The sequence below is a fragment of the Poecilia formosa genome, unplaced genomic scaffold (genome assembly GCF_000485575.1).
Source record: "Poecilia formosa unplaced genomic scaffold, Poecilia_formosa-5.1.2 Scaffold286, whole genome shotgun sequence".
NCBI lineage: Eukaryota > Metazoa > Chordata > Actinopteri > Cyprinodontiformes > Poeciliidae > Poecilia > Poecilia formosa.
The window spans coordinates 755,994-783,274 of NW_006800225.1; the positions used below are offsets into that span (position 1 = coordinate 755,994).

At 37.3% G+C, this 27,281-nt stretch overlaps 2 protein-coding genes across 3 annotated transcripts in view; one reads left to right on the top strand and one right to left on the bottom strand.

Annotated features, from left to right (window-relative positions):
- Positions 1 to 12,337, top strand: part of LOC103151591 (grainyhead-like protein 2 homolog) — a 22,024-nt gene extending 9,687 nt beyond the window's left edge. Inside the window, exons 8-16 of the mRNA XM_007571746.2 lie at positions 3,438 to 3,532; positions 5,229 to 5,387; positions 6,589 to 6,646; positions 6,822 to 6,961; positions 8,115 to 8,152; positions 8,273 to 8,364; positions 9,078 to 9,163; positions 9,256 to 9,320; positions 10,137 to 12,337. Coding sequence (XP_007571808.1) covers positions 3,438 to 3,532; positions 5,229 to 5,387; positions 6,589 to 6,646; positions 6,822 to 6,961; positions 8,115 to 8,152; positions 8,273 to 8,364; positions 9,078 to 9,163; positions 9,256 to 9,320; positions 10,137 to 10,251 — 848 coding nt within the window. The 3' untranslated portion in view covers positions 10,252 to 12,337. The remainder of the gene's footprint in view (positions 1 to 3,437; positions 3,533 to 5,228; positions 5,388 to 6,588; positions 6,647 to 6,821; positions 6,962 to 8,114; positions 8,153 to 8,272; positions 8,365 to 9,077; positions 9,164 to 9,255; positions 9,321 to 10,136) is intronic.
- LOC103151592 (neurocalcin-delta B) lies at positions 11,657 to 26,368 on the bottom strand. 2 transcript variants are annotated; one of them, XM_007571747.2, is made up of 4 exons: positions 26,129 to 26,365; positions 14,987 to 15,418; positions 13,348 to 13,453; positions 11,657 to 13,268 (listed from the first exon to the last, which is right to left on the bottom strand). In XM_007571747.2, the coding sequence occupies exons 2-4, from the start codon at positions 15,362 to 15,364 to the stop codon at positions 13,174 to 13,176; spliced, it is 579 nt and encodes a 192-aa protein (XP_007571809.1). In that variant the 5' UTR covers positions 15,365 to 15,418; positions 26,129 to 26,365; the 3' UTR covers positions 11,657 to 13,173. The 2 variants fall into 2 exon arrangements, with proteins under 2 accessions (XP_007571809.1, XP_007571810.1); XM_007571748.2 differs by having other exon boundaries at positions 13,174 to 13,268; positions 14,987 to 15,415; positions 26,129 to 26,368.
- Between the last annotated feature and the right edge of the window lie 913 nt (positions 26,369 to 27,281).

Sequence of the window (27,281 nt, forward strand, 5' to 3'; positions counted from 1 at the left end):
CACACACACACACACACACACACACACACACACACCAATGAGTGTTTTAACGTGAATGTGTTTCAGCATAAATCCTCTAATCTTCCCGACATTGCCCAGAGTGATTGATCTTAATGCTTGTCTGTTCCAAACGTGACACGTCAAACTTTCTTTTTCACGCCGCTTCCCGCCGGCGCCGATCCGAAAGGCTATTTTAAAGGAAATTTGCTTTCCCTTTGGGCTCGGCTGGGGCATTTGAATCTTAACCGTCTTTTCTACGCTTTGAGTGAATGCATGTGAGACGCTCTGAGGCAGTTTGGGTGACAAGCTTGGGCCTGCTGGGTAGGCAAAGATTCAGAGGTATGTGGGAGACTTTGGGTCTGGATGCAGGCAAACAGACACATACACACCTCCGCGCAGCTTGTTGGGGCAGGGAGAGGAATGTCAGCCACACTGTTACCTCAACTGGTCCTGGTCTGCTGAAAGTAATTTTTTCCTTCAGTGTAGATTTTCATCTTAATTCTCATGTTTACACCAACCAAGATGAGTCACAATCAGCCTTCAATTCACACGAGTCTTTAGATCTCCAGGTACATTTAGGGCCTTTCATGGCAGCGAAACATGAATTTAAGTGGAAAAACTAAAACTAAGATCTCATGGCAGACTCTTGTTGGGGTGGTGTCTGTCCAAAATTCTTGGACAGATCACAACTTAACTTGTCGGAGCAAATAATTGTCCCAGTATGAGAATCCTAATTGTTTTTGGTGATTAGTTGCACAGTGGTGAACCATGGAGTTTATACGTTTATTTACGCAGTGTTTTTTTTTTAAGAGATGGTTTTCACCGTACTGATGCACAAAGAAAACAGAATAATCAACAAATTGTGAAAGATTTCCATGAGTAGAATATGTAGAAACGTAACTTAACATGTAAATGAAGTAAAGTGAAGTCTCCATGAGGTCTATTAATCTGTTAATGAGTTTAATAAGCTAACCAAGTCCAACAGTAGACATTGTATGTAAATTCATGCATCGGGGTTCTTTCTGAAAAGCTGGAGTCTTGTCTCGACAACTACAGAAATGCCCATATCTTAGGTAATTTTCCGCAAGTGCGCAACAAACTGTAAATCTCCGCTCTCCAAAAAAAACTCCAAAACATTTCTTTGTAGTATATCCAAAATTGTCAGTGGTTTACCTCAAAGATAACAGTTTTTCCTTCATCAAGTAAGTGTAGAAGAGAAAATAAAATGCATGTTTTGGCACAGATAAGTGAGATTCCTCACTACAATGGAATTTTAGATTAGTCTGAGGTCGATTTTTGATGCATAAGAGGGTTCTTGAAGAAATAAAGCCAAACTAAAGGAATCTGTCGGCGTGATCTCCAAAGACATGAAAAGTGCAACTCTTTGTTATTGACTCGAATTATGCTTAGATCACGATTTTCTCTTGTTTAGGTTACATAATTAAGACGTTTTGTTAACTTATAAATAACTGTTGTAAAACTTTTGAACCCTGTTGCCTTTTAATTAGCTTTTTGATCTTACTAAAGCATGAAATTATGTCTCTAGCCTCCCTCCAAATATCCACCGTACAACTGCTATGAGGAAGTGTAATCTCTCTCTCTTTTTTTTAGAACAAATCCCTCAGGTGTCTCTTTTTAATGTTTTTGCAAGTGTAATGAGTCTGTTTTTATGTTCATGTGTGAGACACAGTTACAGATCAGATGCATCAGCAGCTCAACCCATCCATCCATCCATCCATCCATTTTCTGAACACCCTTGTCCCTCAGTGGGGTCGGGAGGGGTGCTGGTGCCTATCTCCAGCTAACGTTCCGGGCGAGAGGCGGGGTAGCAGCTCAACCCATAGGGCATAAATATTTTTTCCACTATATCAACAGATGCGGTTGCAGAAACGTATCTGCACATAATTGCACTCAAAGTTTTCGAAACATTGTTCCCTAGTAGACCACCTGTATACGGCAGTGCTGTAAAAGTGAGTTCTAGCCGGATGGAAATTAAAGAAAAGCTGGCATGAATAGAGGTTGAGACAAGGCGCATCGTACCCCGGGGCTGCTTCAGAGAATGGGTCATTTGAATGAGGTTATTTACTCGGGGGGTGTTCGCACAGGAAGGCGTGCTTCAGCCTGCCCTGCTGCTTTGTGCACCTGCTCAGAGACCAGGAAGTGTTCATGCGATGGCGGTTAGGATAATGGAGGACCTCGCTAATACACATTTGGACAATGGTCACATTAAACTTGTTGTCAAACAGTAAAAACAAATCTTAGCGGATCCATCCCACAAAAAAAAAGCAGTCGACTGAGTATAATTGATTATTATTTATTCTAAAGGGTTTTTTTCTATATGTGTATTCAGACTAACTTTGGTGTGTGTTTTTTTATTTATTTAAAAATTAGTATTTCAAATGAATCAAATATATGAACCCTTACCTCTCTGTCCGTATCCATCTGGCTTTCCTTCCTGGAAATTAAGCTAAGCTAAGTTCATTCTAGTTGACACTCTCTAAGTAAGCAAGCTTATAGCTTATAAATGCTAGCTAGCTGACAAAGAGTTTAAGCTTATCTTACTCTTGGTAAGCTAGTTAGCCAGTCTATCTTTTCTTGAGTTGAAGGTCATCTTCTCTTAGCTGACTTATCAAGATTTTAGGCTTATCTATTTCTAGCTAACTTATCTAGAAAGCAATTTCATTTTAGAATTGAAGCTGATGTTAAACTTCAGATGGCCTAGCTAGCTATGCTATGCTTAAATTTGTAATAAGATAGCTACGTTATTTATCTGAAACTTTGACTATATTATGCATTAAATAAGATAGCAAACTTATCTGGAGCTCGAGCTTATTTTATGTCAGCTAGCAATCTTAGCTAGAACTCATTATCTTCAGCGAGCTACCTTATATAGCTCAGGATTAACTAGCCAGCTAGCTTAGAGTTTAAGCTTACTGTATCTTAACAGAGAGATTTAACATTTCATGTAACAGCTGAAGAGGCTCTGAAAATGAAAGAAAATCCCTCCCAGAAGCAGTCTGGCTTTTATTTACACACATATATTTATTCATTTGTAGGTTTGTTTGTTTCTTTAGCATGTTCCTTTGGGTGCTTGGCCGAAGAGCATTCTTATTATGGCCCCAATTTTTATTTCCCATACTTGTGGTCAGAGGTCAACCCAAAGCAAACCGAAGCACTGATCTAGTTGCCCTTTTATGCCCCAGTTGAATAGCCTTTCTTTGCATCCTCTTGCCCTTTGAAGCCAGACTCTCTGTTTACTCAAGCAGATAAGGCTTTATGTCCTAAAACTGAAGCGTGCCACATGGTTGCTTATCTTAACAATAGCTACCAGTTTTTGCTCTTATTGACCAATTTGTTGGGTTAATGCCTGATAGCTGGGAATACATTCGAAATTTGTATTTGCAAGAAATAAACTACGTACTGTTTTTATTAAACAGCTGATTACAAGGAGAGCTTCAACACAATCGGGAATATTGAAGAAATCGCCTACAACGCCATCTCCTTCACCTGGGATGTGAACGAAGAGGCCAAGGTACAGAGGACTTATGTTACTGTATTTTTTTTGCATGCAGGAATTAAATGTCATAGTAATTTTCCCAGAAACCAGTTTACTCTATTTACTCTCACTAGAGTTGTGTTGTGGATGTGGAAAAGCAGCTCGACAGGTTTTTTTTTTTTTTTTTTTTTTTTGTGCTGATTCAGATGTTGGCAAACAAACGCTCTTACTTGACAAATTAACCGGTTTTTCGAATGTGATGCAACCGTCTGACCTGTAGACACCGCAAATGCTCAAGAGCTTACTGTCATGTTTAATATTAAATCCTATAATGCTGCAATCAGTCAAGATCTGAGCACCGAAAGCTGTATCTTCTCTCTAGCTGGCACGTTTTCAGCTGGGTGTCATAAAACTGACGGGCAGAGCCGCCTACATTTGCTCTGTTTGTTCTCTTTGTTTCTGTGAAGCCCACTCCTTTGTGACCACTCCTTAAACGCAGCCCCGTCGGTGTTTAAACTTCGGAGTGCCCCCAAGAGCCAACACACACCAGCGCCCGTCCCCACCCTCTCTTGTTTGTTTTGCCCTCATTTCTGACGGACTCGGTGTGTGCGTTTGGTCTGTTTATGTGCACTGTGAGTCAAGAGACCGTTTTTTTTTTTTATTGCAAAAGCGTAGACAAAGACGATTGAAAGAAATCAAAGCCAATGCTTCTTACTATCTCTGACTTGCTCTATTTGTCACATACTTGATATTTTGGCGCAAGTATAGCGTCTGTTTAGAGAAATGTCATCCCAACACACTTTACAAAACAAGAACATCTTGTCAATGTACTTGAATATAGTCAATCTAATCATACACACAGATAAAAAGACTAATTCCAGTTAGATCCGTATTATAAAATGCTTTAGTCCACCAGGTTTTCTGCCTAAGGAAACCCAGCTGGTTGCATTTCTCTTTCTGAACAAGCATGTGGCAACAGTCATTTCCAATAGATTAAAGCAAAAACTGTTACATACATGCATACATTGCTGATTTTCACTCAGGACAAATTGCTATTGTTATTTGTTGTTTGGATATTTAATTTTACACAAAATATAACATAATATTGAAGTGAAAAGAAGAGGATACCTATCTATCTCCATCTCCAGGGTGAAACATGGTGGTGGCAGCATTATGCTGTGGAGATAACCTGCTACAAGCTGCAAAAGACTTAAGATTGGGGTTGTATATCACCTTCTAGTGGATCAAAGACCCTAAACTTTCAGCCAGAGATGGAATAGACAGGTTAGGTGATAGCTTAATTATGTATCATAGTGGTCTAGTCAAAGTCCAGAGTTAAATCTAAATAAAAAGACATGAAAACACGAATGTTATTTGTCTAATCTTACTGAATGGAGATATTTTGATAAGAAGATTAGAGAAAAAAAAAACTGTTTCTTTACTGAACGTAGTGACAGCTTGCTTACCTTCTGGATTGCGATAATCATGTTTTGATGTTTATCTGCTGAGATTCCTGCAGAGCAAAAACCAAGATGAGTTGAAAGGAATTTGGCTTGCGTGGCTTTAGAGAGTGAAACAAAAGAGACCCATGAAGATTTCTGTAGACGAGAACAGAAGAAGGTTCGAATCAGGAGGCTGCACGTTCCCAACAAAGATCACTTCCTGTCTTAAGTAGGTTTTACGTGTGCGAGTGCTGAAGCCGGATCTGCTCATCTTACTCTGTCGCCTTCAGATCTTCATCACCGTCAACTGCCTGAGCACAGACTTCTCCTCCCAGAAGGGGGTGAAGGGTCTTCCTCTGATGATCCAGATCGACACGTACAGCTACAACAACCGCAGCAACAAGCCGCTCCACAGGGCGTACTCACAGATCAAGGTCTTCTGTGACAAGGTGACCAAACACTGCTGCACTGTTGTTAACATCTGCAGGAACATGCCACTCAATCCTGCTTTACTGTAAAAGCTGTAAAACCCGGTAAAGATTCAGAGTTTTTGGTGGTGACATGTGAAATGTAAAATCTATCTAACTGTCCTTGTTACTGTGAATTGTTGCAATATGGTTTGTTAATCAAGTGCAAGCTTAGGTGAGTTGCTATTTTCTCACAGCCTTTTTCTGATTTATAAAGAACATATTCTCTTGTTTTTACCATTTTGAACAGTGGCCAAGAGAAAAAAAAATCCAAGCAAAAATATTGTATTTATTTGCATAAAATGAGAAACAGTCTATAAATAACGACAAAGATGCAGCGGTTTCAGACATTAAATTATGCAAAGAAAGCAAGTTTACATTTATTTAGAAATAACAACACTAATGTTTTAACTCGGGAAGAGTTCAGAGATCAATATTTGGTGGAATAAGCAGAAGGTTTTTAATGGGGTTCAGTGCAGTGGGCTCTTCATTTTATCCGCAGCTGTATTTACCTTCACCTATTTATAATTTTTTTTATTCACATTTCTACTTTTTATTTTTACTTTTGTAAATAAATCAACAGACTGTCACATGTGTGAGATTATACTGATGCAACGAAAGACCTTTATCTTGAAGATGCAGTGCAGGATGCTGCAGACCTGTAGTTTGCTGGACTCTAGTGGTGACAACCGGAACTGCAGCCAAATCCTGTAGAGGAGAGAAAAACTCACAGCCTTCATAGTATAACATGCAAGTTTTGTTTTACAAAACAAGACAAAAAGCTACCAATGCTGCCAAACCTGACTTGTGGATGTCTTTATTTTTATGAATCTGCACATTATTTGGCTCTTTTTTTTTATTTATATTTTTTACATTTTTAACTATTTTAAAGGAATATTTACAATAAGGTCGCAAATTTTATCTTCCTAACCAATTTTATTGTGTGATTTACTTTAACATCAGTTTTTGTAGTTGTGAAACTTTGCCTTTAAAAATTGAGGTTTATTGAAGTTCCGACTTCAATGTTTCCTGTAGTTTTCAGAGCAATGAGGCTGAATCCTGACATCAGTGCTCCCTCTAGTGGTCAAAGCAAAGCTGCGCATAAATAAGGCTTTTTGTTTTTTTAGCTACTCCTGCAGACTTGAATCGTTTTTTTTACCACTTGACTCTTTTTTTTCTCCAGGGAGCTGAGAGAAAAATAAGAGATGAAGAGAGGAAATTACTGCGCAAGAAGTCGAAAGGTATAGCAAAAATTAAACACAAATAAAGAGTAACTGAGATGATTTGAAACATGGAAGCAGAAATAGAGTGCTCTCTTACAGTTTACGGCTATAAACAGAGTTATTTTTGTTTTAGTAGTAAACAAAGACCGGGTGAATTATTATGAATGAAGTGCTTCGTTTTTCTTCTGCGTAGGGAAAGATGCCAGTGTCGGGGTCATAACTATTCCCAAAAAGTCCGACGTCACTTTCTTCAAGACCATAACGGACTTGGAGGCCCAGCCGGTCCTCTTCATCCCTGACGTTCACTTCGGTAACCTGCAGAGGGCTGGGCAGGTAGGCGCCCTGTTCAACAAAACCTCTTAGCCGAAATCTGACTTTACAGATCTGTAATGGTAAAATGTTTCAAAAACTATGGGCTTCACCTACTGCAGAGGTGCATAAAGAGGGACAGGGAAACCACAAGCTGAAGAAATGATAACGTTGTTTTTCTATACTTCAAATGTTCCTGCAGCAAGCATTCGGATGCATTCTAGAAAAGTCTAGAAATGGCTTTAATCGTATTCCAGATCTGAATAAGTTAGCGTGGAAACATGATGGGTTTTCCACACTTTCTCCCTCGTTCCATTTTCTAAAATGCAAAAGTTTTCATTTCTGAATGTGCAGAAATTTTCAAGCTCTTTTATGTTTGAATAACATCTTTCATCTTCGATTTGTCAAATCCAATAATTGATTTCAACATTTTATCCTTTTTGTGTTTTGAGAGCCTACAGTGATTTAATACCAGAAATATACTATTTCACAGCTTTTTCTTGTCCTCAAAGCAACTTTATATTTGGGTTTCAAAGTGACTCTGTTAAACTGGACAAATGCAAAACAAAGCAGAGTTTTTACAAACTGAATAAAAGTGATCGAATGAAAAGAATCAGTACTTGTTATAGAACAATCCATTCGAGACGTGGGGAGTCTAAGCGCGCCACATTTTGAGATGGAGGCCAAACGAGGCAGACGAGATTCTAGAAAAAAGTAGAAACGTGTGCCGTTTTAAAATAAAAAACTATATAGATCTGTTGTCTTTCTTTGTGTTGATGTGTCACATAAAATTCCAACAAAATGCATCAAAGTTTAAGCTTGCAATGCAACAACGTGCAAAAAGCTGATGCGTAGTTTTATGAACCAATACATTTTGTAAAATGTCCAATTCTGTGGAAAAAAAGTGAAATCCTCTGACATTTCCTGACATTTTGCTTCCAAGTGATCTTGTTGAATATTCTTTCAAAAATAAAACAAAACAAAAAATAAAAATTCCGACTTTCTTGGAAGCAAAATCAAAACAAAAGTTTCTGTCACATTACTGTGACTGTTACTCAATTAGAAACGGATTAGCTGGCATTTTTGAACAGTGTTATTGTCCTGATTTTATGTTAAATATTAAAACATTTTGCATAACGCTTTGACGTTTCACCTCTAACTCCTAATTTGTGCCTAGGTGTTTACGTTCAACGCAGAAGAGATTGACAGAGAAGGGTGAGTGTGCATCAGCAGGAAAACAGGAAACCACGCCTCATAGCAACAACAAAGCCAGCAGATCTCGGGATTATAATTTCTTCTTCTTCCTTTTTATTTATTTATTTATTTATTTATTAGGAGCGTGTTGGTGAAGAGGATGTTCAGGCCGACTGATGAAGACCTGTGCCCGTCGCCACACAAACAGAGCCGGGAAGAGACGCACAAACGAGGTAACACGAGCACAAGACGTGCTTTCCGACTAACGGGGCTCCTGCAAAGTTTGGGAAGGTCTGGAATTTCATTTGAGTATTTTCCAGGTCTGGATATTAACTCTGGAAGAGGATAATAAAGTCTGTAACAAAATTTTTATTCCTCTGCTTTTTTTTTTTTTTTTTTTCCCCCCATATTTACAGCCATAAACAAAATGCTGTTTTAATCTGTAGCAGGTAAAAGCAATAGATGGTCGGCTTTCAGTCACATCTGGCAAGTAATACCAAATTATTTGAGCATTTGCTAAAGCCAGTGTGTTTGCTTGGACGTAAGGAATAGCAAACGCTTTTATTTTGAGTCAGCACAATTTGAAGCAGCAACGTATTCCCACGAGGAACGAAGCAGCTGTTCCTGAACTTCACACATCCTTATTTACTCTGAAGCTCCTGGGGAATAAAACATGGTACTCAATGTTCATCCTTGGCAAAACACGCTAAAAATCCTCTCCAAGCACGGCTTGTTCCGGAATAGTACTGGTCTGGGTGATTTTTAATAACTACGTGTGGGAAATGTCAAAATAACAGCCCAAGGTTATTTGTGATTCTGATCTTCTTGTTGTGCAAGAAAGGAAACTTTGAGATCCTTGAGGCTTCATGAAAAATAAAGAGAAAATTTGGGAACTGTGACATTACCAGTCAGGTTGCGTTAGCCGCCTTCTGCTGTTGCTTTGCAGTGCTGCTGTACGTCAGGAAGGAGACGGATGAAGTGTTTGATGCTCTGATGCTGAAGTCTCCAACCCTCAAAGGACTGATGGACGCTGTGAGCGCTGCCTTTCTGTCTGCAGGCGTCAAACACAGAATATATTTCCAGAAGATCTCGTCCTCACGCGCCCCTCTGTTTTTTCTCTACAGATATCAGAGAAGTATGGCGTGCCCACAGAGAGGATAGCCAAAGTGTACAAGAAAAGTAAAAAAGGGTGAGCCGGTGTCAAAGTAGAACTGTTTTATGTCCAGAAATTGACAGATTTAGGTTTAAATTAATGATCAAACATGACCAAACGTAACAATTTTGGGAGTGGTTTTGGCTTTTAATTCTGTGAAAACTCCTAATAGGTTTGAAGCAGTAATGTCTTCAAAATAAAATCTTTATTATTGTGAAAAAGATTGGTCCTGCCAAAATTGACAATAAATGTAGAAAGAAAGAAATCGTTCCATAATAGAAAAAAAAACAAAGAAAACATGGGGAAAATAACATTTGTAAATAAATGGATAAAGGAGAGAATGAAATATTACAGGAGATAATATATCAAAGTATAATAAAAAAATAAGTGATAGTAAATAAAATATACAAAATAACTACAGAATATGGGAGAGAAACGTAGAAAAAAATATTGAAATTAAAACTAAAACAATGAGTGAAAATACTGTAACATAAAATAAAATGGAAAATTAAAAATAATAGCAACAATGTTAGAATAATTGAAAATGATAAACATTAATTCATGTCATAATGTGAAATCAAATAAATTGAGGAAGTTATTTTTTGGTACATTTACTTCTTTATTAAGCCATTTTTTTTCTGAATTTACTGCTAGTTTTGGCAGGATTTGCCCTCCATAAGCAGCTTCCACATTACTAACCAACCCTGATGACCTTTCAAAATAAGGCTTTATCTATTATCTAAAATTCTTTGAAAAAGCTCATAATTTACCAACAACCCAAAAAACCCCTTAAGATCTAAATTTTGGATTCAGTATTCAATTTTTTCTACTATTTATGTTTTTGGTGGGAAGAATCCTGGTGAACATGGACGACAACATCGTCGAGCACTACTCCAACGAAGACACTTTCATCCTCGGCATCGAGAGCAGTGCCGACGCCTTCAAGGTCATCCTGACGGAGATCTGACGGCTCGCCCTCGGATCTCATCGCCTGCAGGAGAAACTTCTGATGAGTTGATGGACTTTACTTCAAACCTCTGAATCCCCCGATTCCCACACTACACTTACCTCTATGAAGCATTTTCTATTTCCTATGCAAGATGACAAAAAAAAAAGAAAAAAAAAAAAGACGTTCTTGTGAATTGATAGAAGAAACACTGGACTCCATACCCATGTACTTCGGTTTTACTGAATATTTTTACTGTATAAACTCTTTGTTGTATAAAATAATTATGTACAGACGCGTTTTTTGCCAAATGCCACTTAAATGTCTGATATGCTGTATGTAGCCGCAGCTTTAATTTACTTAGTTGATTCCAAGTACAACTTAGCAGCTTTTATTTTTTCTGCATGCCAAACTTTGTTTTTGCTAGAAGTGTCATTATTTATTATTATTTTTTTGTATTTCTATGCATATGATCCAACAATTTCAAGTAGATTTCTTCAAAATCAAAGTAAATGAATTTTAAAATTGTTTGATGCCCTCGTCTTTCAGCCACGTGGTAGAAGCTACGTTTTTATTTAGCATGGTTTTTAAAACAGATGAATGAAATATTTCATTTGTAAATGGAGATGTAATATAAGTACAGCTGTTTGGAAAATGTAATAAAAAAACAAACAGAACAACAGAAATGCCCTTTTTCAAATAGCTATAATTTATCAATTAGGCAATAGCAAAAAAAAAAAAAAAAATCAAAAAAATAATTTCTACTCTTACAATGGTGTGGAAAAAAAATATAAATTACTTCTGTTTTTTGTTTTTAAATCATGTTTGCTGTTATTAATCTGATGTTTTTTTTTAGTTCATCTGTGTCTGAATTTACTACAATTGTTATTTTTTGGAAAAATAGAAAAAAACCTGATGGTAGCTCTCATCTCCAAAAGTGTCTCAACTAATTTAGGGGCCTGTAACCCCTCACCTGAGGTCAGGTAAGTCTAGTAGCTTTTATTTCCTAAAATAAAACAATTCAAAAACTAAATATTTTATTAACTCTGATTATCTTTGACATTAAAACCTGATGCTATGAAAACATTTGTGATAAAACACAGATTAAAAAAAACCCCCAAAGAAATCTGAAGTTTTTCCACAACTGATAAGTTTCAAGCTTTGACTTAAAATACTGAAATATATATTTTTTTTCCAATAAAAAAATCCAGTTTTATACATCATACCCCTTATATTACAAAAAGAGCTGCAAAATAAATCCTTACTCCTCCATTTTCTTTTATTTGAACAAAATGAACATCCTACACAGAATACATGATGCAAATTACTCATACAAAATCTAGAAAATTATAGTGATTTTTTTTTTCCTTTTTGTTCAACAGTTGAACCGTACAGAATAAATGGATACAATACTGTGATTTTTTTGTCTTCTTTCATTTCATTCTTCTATATTTGGCACTTGACCACAGGATGCAAGTGAAATGAAATAAAGAGGTGGAAGTACCTGATGTCTCAATGAAAGGAGCAGAACTGCAAAATTATTATCACAGCTGAATTTTTGTCTTTTTTTAATGTTCACCCAATAGTTACATTTCAACATGTGAATACAGCAGTTTCTCATATCAGCAGGGCAGTGAAATAATCCTGGTGGAACAAGTGAAATGTTCACAGTGAGATCTGCTCCTGCAATCAGTTTTCAGTCTGTGGAAAAGTTAAAAACACGACTGCTGGCATTTACTCAGACAAAATCTGAACTTTATCACTTGTACAGAACATTTTCTTTTTTTTTTAGCTTTCTTGCACAGAAAATTAAATTAAATCAGGGAGAACGGCTTTGGATTTCAACATTCCTTCTCTTATGAGGGGAAATTAATTTGCTTCAAACTAATTGTAACAAAGCCAAACGTGCAAAAACACACCTGGTTCTCTCCTTTTGCTTAAAACATGTCTAGCATAAATATGTGTGAATACACTGTACAAGTTTATTACATATTTGTCAAGTAAAAGAAATGAACATATCAGTCACATTCCAGTATTTTACGCATGAAAATTGAAAGTGAAATCTTTGCGCTGCAGCAAAACGCTGCAGCGTAACGTCAGAATAAAATGAGAACATACTATATATCCATATATCTTTTGCTTTTTTTCTTTTTCTTTCACACTTAAACTGCGGTTGCAGACAAACGATCGCAGCTCAGTTTGTGCATAACGTAGAGTCGCTCTCCAGAGACCACGTCGGTATACCCTGCGGTCACAACTTCATTTAGAAAGCAGAGTCAGTTTTGGTTCTTTCATGACATTCTTTCAAAAAAAAAAAAAAAATACAGTACATAAAAGAAATATTTATTTAAAACAATGATTCCCAGATCTTGTGTCTAAATAACCGTTCTGTAGCCCCAGACTGACATGCTTCATTTCCCCCCCAGTGTTGACAGTGAGCTACATTGCAATACTTGGTAAAGATCTGTTCATCACCACTCTGCAAACCGTCTGTGTCAGTCACACAGATAAAACCAACATTATTCTCTTTAAATAGGAAATCCTGCTTTTAAAAAATAATAATTAAAAAAAAGGGTAAAAACAAACATGGATTTGCTTCAGCGTACCTCGTGGATGAGCTGCGTCATCCCTGCCGACTGCGGTCTCAGCGCAGGGAAAAGCTTTTCCGTTTCAACTTTGAGTCTTTGATGGTAATTTCAGTCCTTCAAGTCAAATCTGTACCGCGGATCAGACCCGTGTTTGTGCAGAACCTTTGACCGAACACAGAGGCCCGTGAACAGCGTGTGAAAGATTATTTACAGACGTATACGTCGTGCTTCGGTACAGCATGTGTCCGTGTGTTCATGTGCCTCTCTATAGGTCAAAGTATTACATTTCAAAAGAGTCTCAGGTGGGTCAAATGGGAGCCATTTTGAAAATGTGCTAACGCATCAGTCCAGCTTCCTACTGCCCAGCACTGCTGGGGTCACACTGCAGCAGCCGCACGATGGACGGGTCGTTCTTTGCTCCCTCCACGAACTCCTCCAGGGACAGTTTGCCTGAAACAGACAAAGTTTAATGCAATTAAAACAAGTTTTGCCTCAAGAATGTTGAGTTAAGGACTCTGAGCAGCCTTACCGTCTCGATTTGTGTCCATCTGCCTGAAGATTTTGTCTGTGCGCTTCTCAGGCGTGGATTCGTCTTCTGGCATTTTCATCACAGAGGAGACCATCTTGTAAATGGCCTGAAAAAAAAAAAAACATCAATAAGAGTTGATTTTGATGTTTGCAGAGATTCTCTATCCAATCTGACTTATTTTGAGACATTTTACCTAGTAACAACTGGTTATTGTTACTTTAAATAATGCAGAGAATTGTGGACAATACGGCAGATTCTGATTCTGATTGTTGAGATGCAAACGTTTGGAGTTGTGACAAAGTACAGACACAGAGGGCTAAAAAAGTGCATAGTTTTTTAAAAAGAGCAAAAACAAAACAAAATCAAGAGGTATGAAGATTTCTATCTGGCATTGTACCAGGAATAACAACAGTACAAAAATACAGTTTTATTTCATCTTTCCAGTTTTGTTTTTGTTTTGTAGAAACTATTTCTGTTTGATTCTAAATGCTTATTAAATCTTGATGCAGTGTTGTGGAGATTTAAAAAAAATCCCAACAAATAAACACATTTTCACTTCAGACTTTAGCTAAAACTAAAGAAAACCAACTTGGAGAATAGGATTACGCAGTCTGCTTGGTTTAGCTCTATGTTGTGTGATGCAACACGTGTAGAGGATGTGTGTGTGCGCGTGTGTGTGTGTGTGTGTGTTTGACGCACAGTGAGGAATCTAAAGCGCTCGCCCAATAAAACAAAACTTGATTTAGCTGTAAGTGAAGGAGCGCACGGCTAAATGAACTCTCCTCTAGACGAGTCCAATTCAGAGAAATCTGAGAACAAGAAAGGAACGGATAGTTTCTACTATCAGAAGATTTTTCAGCTGTCAAATGACACAGAACAGAAGAGATAATGAAAATATAAGCAGGGTTGCAAAATTCAAATGTAAAGTTGGGAAAACAAAATGTAAATACTAATGGACTGCCTTTATCAGGGAATTTAAATGTAATCAAATGCATATTTTGGCACACAAATCTCCCTTTAATTTTTGAAAAAAGACAATTTATAAAGGTACATAAACGTCTATTTTAGGACATGTGTAGTAATTTTTAAAAGAACCATCATTTTACCTGTATATTTCGGGTTAAAACTAAAGGTAAACCAAAAACATTTTGCAAAGAGGATGAATTTTTTTTTCTTCTGTCAGATGGAAAATTATGTACAATTAAAAAAGCCCATAGATTCAAACCTAATGACAAGAAAAACATATAAAAGCAATTTATTGGTACTTTTAATCTAAATTCTTAGTGGAAATTCAAAGCAAATATTGCAGGAACAAACTGAAAAAGTGCTGCATTTGTTGTTATGTCATTATTTAAATCCTCAGCTTATACTTTTTATTTTTTAGCCATAGATATTCAGACTCATTGTTGAAGGTCCAAAGAGCCACTTGTGGTTCCGGAGCCGCATGTTGCAGACCACTGGACTAGACGTTTAAAATTACTCAAAATTTAATGCAAAGTTTTCAGTCTGAAATATTTCCACTATTCAAAGAGCTTAACTTTTTTTAGTTTACGCCACAAATATTCAAGTGACATTTTAACTTCTAAGAAACCTGGATGAACGAAAACACCTGACAAAAATCTAAAAGACGGCCTCTTACCGTTACAATCTCCAGCATCTCAGCCTTGCTGATGTATCCGTTCCCGTCCAGGTCGTACATGCTGAACGCCCACTTCAGCTTCTGGTCCAGCCGGCCGCGGGAGGTGACGCTCAGGGCGATGATGAACTCCCTGAAGTCTATAGTCCCGTCGGCGTTGGCGTCAAACGTGCGGAAGACGTGCTCGGCGAACTTTGAGGCATCCCCGTACGGGAAGAAGTTGGCGTAGATCTTCTTGAACTCCTCCATGTTGAGGGCGCCGCTGGGGCAGTCCCGCAGGAAGCCCTTGTACCACTCGGTGATCTCGTGCTCGGTGAAGTCCGTGTTCTCCATCAGGTCCTGCATGACGTCGGGGCGGAGTTTGCTGTTCTGTTTGCCCATGGCTGCTTGTTTTGGAGGAGCTTCTGGATGTGAGGGCAGCGGCGCTTTAGACTGCTGAACAAGAGACGCGAGAGGATACGTTAATAACCGCATGAAAAGAAGAGCGAGCGGAAAAACGTGGAGGCCAAAAACAGGGTGAGAAATGAAAACTATCGTAGATGTTTAGCAGCTCCGACTTGAACATAAATTTTTATTTAAACTGAAAAAGTCATCATTCATTCAGAACCACCTGATGAGGTTTTACAGTTTGTTTGGGTCATTTTATTTAAAAAACCAAACAAACATACTAATAAAAAACAAGTAGAGGAATGTCTGGTGAAATTTTTTTAATTGTTTAGTCATCTCCTTGAATAAAACCATGCAAGTAGAAAGAAGTAAATCTCGGCTCTCTGAACTAGAGACGGACAGAAAAATTGGTTGATGACTCAAAATAAAATAAAAGTGTCAACACCATCAGACAGGAAGTTGTTACTGAGGGAAGGAGATTCAAAATCAGACTTCCAAAACTGAAGCACAAAAGAGTGAGCAGCTTCAACAAGGCAAGAAAAAGCTTAAAGTTTCCAATTCTCACCACTTTAATTGCCTCAACTACATTAACAAGCAGGATAATTCTCCATAAATAAAAAAAAAACACTTTGCACTCACACTCTAAAAGGTTTTTCAACCTTTTAACCAAGCTGGGTAACTAGCAAATGAGACAAAAGAAGCATTCATAATGTCCTCCTTTCTATTTAATATCAAAGTGCAAAAACATATCACAACAGCAATGAACAATATGCAAGATAAAGGAGAAACGGGGACCACTGAATGTTTGCAGGGAGCAGAACATGTGTAGATGCACCAACCACACCTGTCGATAACCACGTGCATAATAATGTGCCTGTGCATGCATCTCTGCAGATGCAACTCACATTTCCTGCAAGAACTTTGAGGCTCGTTGTCGAAACAGCTTTACAGCCTTGCCAATATTTGTTGAGCTGTAAAATTTGAGTCTCGTTATAAATCTGACGGGTTCAATGAAAGGTTGTAAACTATTTTCATCTACAGGAAGAAAGGAAGAAAAAATGTCTTTTGTAAAGCTAATGTGCTCAACAGCCTTTTTCTTAACTCTCTAAGCTAAAGTTGTGAAAAGCTTGTAGATTATGGCAGCTAAAAGCAGGAATATCAGGTCAAAACTAAGAATAACAGTCTAAACACTTCACATTAGAGACTTCAGTTAATGTTTTCTGTTTCTTTAAGAAAGTAAGAAATGTGAAAGTAGTTACTTTGTTAAAAGTACAGACTCAAAAAGATGGAAGAAAATGATTTAATTTACACTATAAGCTTCATTGTAAAACTATTAGTGTTGTGCCTGTGAGACACTGATGAATATTTTTAACATTTAAAATCACATTCTGGACATTACACACCGACATAACTTTCACTGATTGAGGAAAAACTCCCTAAGAAGAATTTGACTTTTATACAACTCATAAAAAATCACAGCTACAATGATAACCTGAAACCAAACAACTCCACTGAAAGGGGAAAACAAACCTTTTTTTTTTTTTTTTAAAGTCTCATTAATTTCTCATTGTTGGGGAAACCAATGGGGAGAAAAATCTTCTATCCGTCACTATTGTTATTCATTTTTCTAGAAATCTTGGTATGGTTTTAGGTAACACTTTTGAATTTTATGCAAATAAATAAATAAACCAACCATGCACATTCATATGGCAAGTTTTGGACTGTGAGAGAAAGACAGAAGAACATTTAAAAACACAGAGAAAACGCACAGACTTCATGTAGAAATATGTTGAACTGGGATTCAAACCCAGAACCTCCTTCCTGCAAGAACAACCAACTACTCCACCGTGCAGCCGACTTACTATATTTCCACAACTACAGGCCTCAAAACCAAAAGCAAATTGGATTTTATTTGGGCCAATGTTTTGTTTTTTATACGTTTTGTTTCTTGTTTCTTATACGTGCACTTTTCATTTCAAGTTATTCTCCATCTGAACCACCAATTCTCTTACATTTGCATTTTAATTGCTTGATAGATTGTGGTGCATAACGATGCTTTTTGAGGCAAAGGAGAAACAACAAGTCATGCAGTCACTCTTGTTACCACAGTCAGATAAAAAAAATTACTTTACAAAATGCTTTTGACTCACATTAGAAATTAATAACGCTTCCTGGAAAGCCTAATGGCTTATTCGGTTGTTTGCTTTTAGTTTTAATCGAAAATACGCAGCATCCATCCAGTCCCACTGTTTACAAGATGACTAAAATGTTTTGCCCGCCATTATTATAAACAAGACTGATAAGGTTAATTAGTGCTGCTCCTGAGAGTTTCATAAAAGCAAGAGCTACGAAATTAATCAACATGATGTGTTTATATGGTCAATATTTACTTTACCAACAATTCAGCAACTAGAAAAACTCAATAAAAGTTCTATAATGTGAAAATCTTTCATTTTCAGCCACTTACTAAAGAGAAAACAGGAACTTTTGGCAAGATAAAGAGATGCTTTCAACCTCAGCCTGATTAGTTAATGTAGATGCTTTCCAAGTAGGATTGCAATTATTCACAAGACAAAAAAAAAGAAACTGCTTTCAGCCTTTCTAGTCGTCTTTGTAAAACAAGATGAGAACCTGGAAACTGAAACAACTTCAATGATGTCCTTTTTTGAAAATTGAAAACCATCAATTATCATGCAAATCTATATTTTCTTTATACTAATAAATCATTTTGGTTTATCTTAACATTTCTGGCAAGAATAAATAAACTACCAGACTACCTGATGACTGAATTGGTAGTTTCAATTGTTATTCAATCTCATTAGAGATTAATCGATCAAAGCTTTTGCTGCTGACGTTAGAATTTCTCTGCAAGAACTGTAAGATAAGAACAGTATTTAAAAAATGAATACTGCTTTTCAACCATAAGGAGTCAATTTAATGAGATAACAGGGGAACAAATGAAGGCAGAATGTTCTTTAGAATATTATACTAGCATTTAGCATGGCTAGCATTACTAAAATTGTAGCCATTATATGAATTCCCCAAATAAAATAGATTGTTTCCTTAACTGAGATTTCTAAAAGTTTGCCATCATTCCTACTTTTAGCAGGTTCCAAAAAAGACAGGCTCCAAACTTAAAAGATAAAAATCAAGCACGTTTCTTCAGCCTGTTTTCTGCGATAAGTCTTGCTCTCTCTTGCTCTTTCACAGTCTGAGAACGCCACAGAAATGCATTTTGAATACGTTTTCCTTTTAATTCACTTCTTTCTGCACAGCCTGCTCATTTTTCTATGTTCTGGTTGCATGCAACTCCTGCAAATCCTTTTCCAACAATATTCTAGTTTGCAGAAATTAAAGTAATTAAGATTTCCAACCAAAATACTATCTAATAAATGTTTTTAATCAAATATTTTGCTTGTGAAAGTGTTTCCCACTTTGGTGAGTTAAAATAGACAAAAACAAATATGTGCCTGATCATTATGTTTCAACTGAGCGCCTGCAGCCCCAGCAGCAACACAACACTCCCATTGGTGATTATCTTTGTTTATTTTAAAACAAGATGACGGGGTGAGAATTCAGGCCTCCATCGAACATCCCATTAGCCAGTCACCCTAAGATCTCCTCTATTTCTGACTCTGTGAGATCACTGGCCACAACTAACCGTTAAGGCTCTTACCTGCTGCTCCTGGCAGACTGGAGCCCACAGGCTTACATAACGGGAGCTTTGACAAGTGCTAAGTTCACGTGGTGTGGGCAGATTCTCACTCAAGCATCCCAGGAGGTCAGGACAAGTGACTGAAAGCTAGTTTAACCTTCTGAGCTGAGAGCAGGCCAGAGATAGAGCTGCTGACCTAAGCTAAAGCAGTTGGAGTGGATCTGAGCAGAACAGGCCATCACTTTCAGTTTCTAGCAGCACCAACATGAACACCAAATATTGGGAGTCCAAGATGGGACTGACCAGAAATCAACGAGGTAATCTGTTGCATCAAACATCTGATGAGATGTCTGATGCTTAATGCATGTTTTTCAAATGACAACTCGACATTTACTTTAACTTTTTTTTTCTTTTTTTTTTTGCATTTTTAATATTGTATTAAGTTTGATGTGTTTCTGAACAAATAAACCTGAAAATAAACCTCAAATAGACATCGGGGAGTGTTTTTAAAGATTTTTCATCTGTTTTACATCACTAAAAATTAAGATATGTTTTATAATCTTAAAAACATCTTTTTCTGTTTCCATTTGATTAACAATGTTTCCCACCATCATCATTAAACTTTGGTTTGGGGAAGTTCAACCTGACTGGTAATATTTACTAAATGCAACATTAAATCATTTCAGGGTTTCCCCAGGTTATTATAAGCCTGGCCGGGACACCAGGCTTTACTTGTGCCCCTACCAGGCTTAGCCAGTTTTCTATTTTTTTTATGTTTGCATTTTTTAAGGCTTTGTAGTTGGTGTTCAGATATTAATCTTCCAATAATTTTCAAATTTCCTGTCAACTTTAAACATTTTTTAAACTCAAAAACACAGCGGTTTGCTGGATGAAAGACTGTCGAGCGCCCCAATCACCGGGCGTAGCAAGTTTTCTAAGGGAAACCTTGTATTTACTTCAACCCAAAAAGTGCTCTGATGTGCCTATATAACCGGGCTAAACAATATCAGGAAAACATGCAACTTCAACACTATTACTGAACATTTAGACGACTGAAAAATCTACATTTTGTCTCCAGATTTCCAAACAGAGGAAGCAAGATCCTAAATAAAAATACTAATCATGGCTTAAGAAGTAAATCCTAATTTATGAATCACAGATTTACTTATTGTTCTTATTTTAAACTCCAAAGAGCATCAAAGAAGCTGTTTTGCAAATTTACAGACTAGAATAATGTAACTTTTTACTTTTATAATAACCTGCCACATAAATCAATTATTGCATCACTTTAAAAATAATACTTTTTCTGACTAAATTTGGAGACTGTGATTTTATACAGTTGTTCCAAAGAAATGTTACTAGAATAAAGAGATATTTGCTCAGTACTGATGTTCAAACAGAGATAAGTTGAGCAGCTGGGGTCTCTCTAGTGTACTTAAGTTCGTCTGTTCTTGTTGTTTGAAGCCCTCCACACGGCATTCGTCTCAGAACATCTTGTCGGCCACTTATGTAATGTACACAGATCTCCATTTATATCCTGCAGGTAAGCTTCGACGCAAGAGTCCAACAGATAATCCAAGAACAGAGGGAGATGAAGGAAGCTGTCTGAGAGCCAAAAGGACTGAAAAGTACCAGATTACTGACCATATGAATGAGGCGGCCACTTAGGCGTGATGATGCACCTTTCACCAGGCTTACCAAGACGTCAATTTTACTTAAAAAAAAAGTAAAAAAATAAAAAAATAAAAATTATGAAGCTGCTTTTCATCTTTGCAGTAACAACATTTCCAAATCAGAAGCAGCCATCAGACCAGACCAAATATAAAAACTACAACTGATGTTTCTGCTGAAGTTAAAAACATATTACATAGTTCTGTCTAAGCCTGTCACAAAAAGCAGTAAATCAATTAAATGCATGGAAAATTAAAACAAGCGCAATAAAATCCATTTGAATGGTTGTTTTTCTTGTTTCTTTCAACCAAAGACTGGGTGACAAAAGGCTTCTGGTGCGCTGGTCTCAACTAGCCCCTTTTTTGAAGGGACATTTTATTTAGAGACTTGAGTATTCAATTTATTTTTGATATTTAAAATTTCTTAAAATGTACAATAGGAATTAAAGTATATTGATCTCTTAGAGGGTGTACTAGCATTATTATGCAATTATATTACTTGAAAATGGCTCAAAACATTATTGTTTATCGCAATAATGTCTGGGACAATTTATCATCCAGCAAAATTTGTTATTGTTACAGGCCTAGTTCTCCAACAAAAAGCACACTCAGTATGATTGCTGATTTTATCAGCAGTTCTGCTTTGTCTTTGTCTACTGGTGAACAATAACTGCAGATTGGCAACAACATTTGTTTTGTGTTGTTGGAGAAGAATCATTCAGTTAATTCCCAAAACACTGGACTATGCCAAGACTGATCAGCAGGTTAAATACAGAAAAATCTGGAGTGTTTTTTTGTTTTTACTCTTCTTCTATTCATTAAATGCAAATTAGGAACACCTGCTGTATAAACCAACACTTTGTCTCTAATGAGCTGCAGAAATCTCAGATAAAGGTTAGGAAAATAAATTATCTTGTTATTCCTTCATTTTAATTTGGATTCAAAATTACAGTAATATATAGACATATCTTAGTTCCTGTACCGTTTCTCCTTGTTAACATTGTTGCAGATGACAAAAACTGAGTCGAGATCAGAAGTGCAGCCTTTACCGATTTAGTCAAACCATTAACACCAGTGAAGTTAAAGTTAAATGCCATGGCAAGAGACGGAAACTAATGCACAGGAACCACGTTTACTCTAAAATCACAGATCTGATCTCACTATGGTATCATCTATGTGGATGCAAAGAACTGAGGATGTATGTGTACGGCTCTAATTCAAACTGACTAATTCGAAAGATGAAATGTTCACACTTGGTAAAGCTTAATAGTTTGGGTCAAATTTTAAAGCCTTTAAAAAACTCAGGAAAAAAACAAGTTCTGGCTGCAGCCCATTTGCAATCAAGCCGCCAGATAAAGCAGCTGCTGCCCAGCATAACTTTTGGAGCAGGGAGCACTCGCGTTACAAGAACCGTGGCGGTGTGTGTGTTCACTGCAGCGAGCTTCAGCGGCTCCTTGAATGTCTGAGTGCAACTTAATCTGCCGTGTTATTTGGTGTGAGGTCAGAGGCAGACCACTGTTGGTCCGATCTGTACCACAGAGTGGAAGGAAACAGTGACTGTAAAAGCTTTTTGTTCATCAAATGACAACCAAAAGTTAACTTCCAGCAACTAACCCAAGTTGGGAGTAAAGCGAAAAGATCTTAAGTCAAATTTAATTCTTCAAACTTGCATAGTTGGATGAAGGTAAATAAAAACTTCCACTTTCACAGTTCATTGGTTCCATGCAAGAGAACAGAGATGCAATCAATCGGTCGGCCAGAGATTACAACGAAAATTGTGATTTTTGTCCTTGTAGTCATTAAATGCATCAGAACTAACAACTCTTCACCAACCCACAACATATACTTTCACGCTAGCTCCATCAAGGACCCGCCAGCTCATTTTTCTCTTCTAGCCCTTTCAGTTTGTAGAAAATGAAAAGGTCAAAATCAAAATTGGTATCAGCCAGGAAGAAGCCCAATGGTGCATCTCTAATTTGAAGTCAAATTGAACTGAAAAAATATGCGAAACTGCTAATTGCATCCAATTAGACAGAAAATAAATGCAAACAGTGTATTTCTTCTGCACAGCTGAGTGGCAGGACTATCGAATAATGCTCTCTTCCTAAACAAAAAGATAAATTTCTAAAGGTATTTATTGCTAAATATAAAAAAGTGGTAGTAAACTCTTCCTACTTCAGGCGCTTATTAAAGCAAACCCTTTGTAATAATAACCTCCACCTTCCATTTAAAACCGCCATCAGCATTAAAATATTTGTGAATCATCGAAAAACCCCAAATAGTCGTCACCTTTAGTGATAAACAGTATGTCCTAATTACAGACTTTCATTGCTTTATTTTTTATTATTTGTCAGTTTTTAAAAGAAAGAAGAAAAATGGCTTCTCCTCTTTGTGCGCAAAACCCAAGGGAGAAACTTCATCATAATTCGGCACACATCAGCTCCCATTGTGAGACGGAGAGCTCTTTGCGTCAAGGCGCTGCAGAAAACCACAATTATGACACTGAAGCCATTATGAGGAGCGGATGAGAACAAGATAAAAAAGAAAATGCCACTGACGGCAGAGAGAGATGGAGGGAAGAGCTGCAAAACAGACTGAGCATTGGACAAACACTCAGAGAAAATTGTTGCTGATTATATGTGGAGAGCACCGCTCATATTTCCCCTGAATGTCTAAACAAAAGCCAGCAGAGATGGAAATGTCAATGTGACAACTGAACGTCTCCCGTTCCCCTCCGTCGCTGTTGTCTCCTGCAGAGTATGAGGAAAAGAACATGCAGCTTCCTATCAAAAACATTCTGTATCACTTAATCCTCTCTCACTCCACCTACTTTTTTTTTTTTTTTCGCCTTTTTCTTTTAAGTACTAATTCGATTCAAAAGCCCGCCGACTGCCTCATCGACGAGCCAAACTACAGGCCGAGCCGCCCACCACTGTGGTCAGATCTGACCCAAAACAAATGGAAAACACACCCGTGAAGGCAAAAAATAGAACATCTGTTCAAATTTAGCAAACATCTGTCGGAGATCCGCATCTTGAAATGTTTAGAGACAAGCTTCAACACCTCCGTCTTAATCCAGCTCAAGTTGCTGGATTACTAAAATTAAATCTAAAAATGTCCAGATGCCACACAGCTGTGTGTTTGCTGAGGTTTCTCTTTTGTTTGTTTCCTCTGTCCAACAGAGCATCTTTCTTCTCATTTCCTGCAGCTAAACGTCTCATCGGGATGACTAAACCTCCTCTTTTGACACCAACATTTATGAGTCTATTTCAGTGTCTATTAACACCCCCAGGAACCCATTACAGGGTCGGACAGAGGAAGTTCAGCCACAAACCATATAACATACCAGCTAGACTTCCCACTGTGTGAATAAAAATACTCCAGCTTCACAGTTTTTGCACGAGATTTAAAACTAAATCACATGATCTGACTTGATTATCCATAAAAACTGTCTGCACATGTCTTTATTTTGCTTTACATAAAGAAAAAGAACATCTTCTTTCATCCAGCCGGCCAGCAGTGCACAGTAAAGCACAAAAAGGGGCTGCAGTATGATGACTCTTTCCAAAACCTTGGCCAATATGATGGCTTTGTTGGCACCTTCCTGGAAGAACTTTAAACTTTACTACAGTACAGCCTTTCAGTTTTATGTGTTATGACTTAGCGTTCAAGAACAACCTTGAATTCAGAATTCAATATGGCTGCCTTTCAAATAAGCTTTAATAATAGCTAAGTTTATAAACTGGTACGAACAAAAGAAGCTCAAGTACCATTAATGGTACTTGTAGCACAGATAAGAACCAAGACTCTAAACGGAAACATAAGGAAGGACTGCATCGTTCAGTTTTTCTCAAATCAAACAAATCATTTCAGTTAATGTTTCCTGACACATTTTACTAACACTCAATAAATTTCTAAACAATTTGAAAACAAATTTTGATCATTTTTTTATCCCAGATCTTAGGCGACTGACATGTTCTCTCTGTCCTAATTCCTAACCTACAGACATGGTCCGAGTATATTTTAATTTACGCTTTCGTGAACATACCTACTAGAATCTGATAAACCTCAAGTCACCTGCAAAAAACATTTTCTAATTCCAGACTGACAAGAATGTGCAATTTAAAAAAGAAATACAGCATAACCTTTTGTTTCACAGCAGCATGCACTCTGGTATTGCTTTTGTAGTCAAACTATCATTTGTCTAATGAGATATGTTGGCTCTAAAAACAGTTACAAGTCAAATTAAGTGACGTTTATTCAAAGCACGTAAGAAGTAAATTGGTAGGCTTTCAGTAGTCTTAGTAATATTTGAAAAGACGCAATCATTCCTACATAAAACTCCAATGAAATTCTGCTAATTTTGCTAAAGGCTGCAAAGCCTCACATTGTGAGGCAATCCCAAGCTTTCTACTTGTCTAAAAAAAACGGCAAATAAAAAAAAAAAACCCACAAAAACAAAATCACAACACTCAAAATAAGTTTCTGCAGTCAGATTGAATCTCTCTTGTGCAAACATCTTCTATTTGAATCCTGCTCCTTGTGCTCAAAATCTCGTGTTCTCAAAATGTCAAAGATACAGTCAATTCATGATAATGTGCAAGCAGAGAAAGCAGACCTGAGAGAAAAGGTTGCATCTCCACAGAGGAAGTTAAAGTGCAAGAGTCAAAAAGGAGCGACAAATATTTGTGCATTAAATCTGAGCACAGAAAGATAATTTTGGGGATACTTTTTTAATGCATATCAACGTTTTAAGCGAGAGAGGTGCAATACAGGAGATGCATGCTCAATCTAAAAAAATAATAATAATAATTCCTCCAAATGTCTGACATTCATTTTTGTGACTGACTCCCTGTTTTAACTTAAAACAGCCTGGAGAGTGAAAACAGAGTGATTGCTGCATCTCTATTGACTGAATGCACACACAATTTACCAGAGACATTCATTTGCAGGAGAGTAAACATTTCCACTCGATTGTCAAGGTGAAACAAATGCAGTAAAAGCTGCCTTCTTTCTCCTGCTTTATTCTACCGACTTGACTATTTGCTGAAACGAGATACTCACTCAGCTCTGTGCGGTCTCCACTTCCTGTGTTCACGCTTTAAGCGCAAATACAGCGAACATCTCTGAGAACTTCTCTGGAGGTTCATTAAGGATAAAAAGGACCAGCCTCATCCGATTAGAAATGTAGGTGAAGCCTGATCAGCGGCTAGCGACGTATAATGCTGCTGCAGGGCAAAGTTATGGAAGAAACTCTCAAGTGTTTCTAAAAAATGCACCATAACAGCTTAACAGTGATGGAAAGACGCAGAAAGAACTATTGTTTGGGTTATAAACTTATTTAAGCTGGGTTGTTAGGGAATAAAAGTATCAGGAAGAGGGTACACTCACTATAGAGGGAAGGGAAGGACGGGGACATTAGCCACAACTTACCTCGCTTTTTCAGTTTGCGTGGAGGGTTTCTTCTTAAAGAGTCTCCTTAATAGTCCATTACCTCGAGTCGGGGAGCAGTGGTGGAGTCTGAGAAACCGGCGGGGTGTAGCTGAACCCACACAGGAGCTGCAATACCTGACTGCTCTCCGTCCAAACTCCGAGGTGAAGCTGACTGTTTTCTCAACCGCTGCTCACTCAGACTCTGCTCAGCCCCGCAGCTCCTCACCGCGGTGTCACGTGGGACAGCGGCGACCAATGAGAGGCGGCGTTGTCTTGGCAACAGGGGACGGTGCATGAATGGCGATTAGCTTGAGAAGTTTCCCTTTCACAGAAAGTTGGTGGGTTTTCTGTCAAATATCTCTGTTTTATAGAAAATAGAACTTAAAAGGGAAAAAATACAAGTGCTTTGTCATAATTGCGAGATACAGAAGATATTGTCATTATTACTTTAAAGGTTTTTGAAAGCTGAAATTCAAATCTTTTAGAATTTATGATTTTATAATAATTCGTACTTCGAATTTGAAAGTGGAAATTATTATGTTGGAGATTTAGTTTGACTTTTTGAGAGCCAACAGACTAGTAATGTTAACAAGTATACGTCTAAAAATATCTGTAATATTTCAGCTTATCTTAAACAATTTGATTAAGCCATAATAAAAACATTCAAACAAACGAGATTAAACAACGTGGAATACCGTCACCTGCTTTTAATTTGTATATGGAGGATAATGGTACTATTATTTGGAATATTAAGCAAGGTCAAATATAACATTTTGCATCTTTTCATTGAGCAGAGCATAAACTTGTGTTTGCTGGTTCTCATTGGGACATTATGATTCAAGGAAAACATGTAACCATCATATTACTGTTGACTATTGAATAATTATTTTAGTTGCAATTAACCCTCATTTCCTCCACATTGCTTTGTCCTCACCGCGCTTTATGAACTTTAGCATGGTCACTAAAATCTTTATGAGGTGAGGTTAAAGGACATTTAATCCATTGGGCCAAATATATTGTTGGCTTCTAGACCTTGAATGCATCACACTTTAATTCTAATAGCAAAACAGATTATTCATCCCAGTTGTCCTATGTGACTACGTTTTTGCAGAAGATTATGTATCCATGTCATAAAGCTCTGGTTCATATGATC

What these genes read in the sequence shown, in the direction of transcription:
- LOC103151592 (XM_007571747.2), bottom strand. Translation starts at nt 15,364, where the DNA reads ATGGGCAAACAGAACAGCAAACTCCGCCCCGACGTCATGCAGGACCTG. An exon ending in AGATGCTGGAGATTGTAACG is followed by an intron (nt 13,454 to 14,986) that starts GTAAGAGGCCGT and finishes TTTTTTTTTCAG; the next exon opens with GCCATTTACAAGATGGTCTC. An exon ending in GATGGACACAAATCGAGACG is followed by an intron (nt 13,269 to 13,347) that starts GTAAGGCTGCTC and finishes TGTCTGTTTCAG; the next exon opens with GCAAACTGTCCCTGGAGGAG.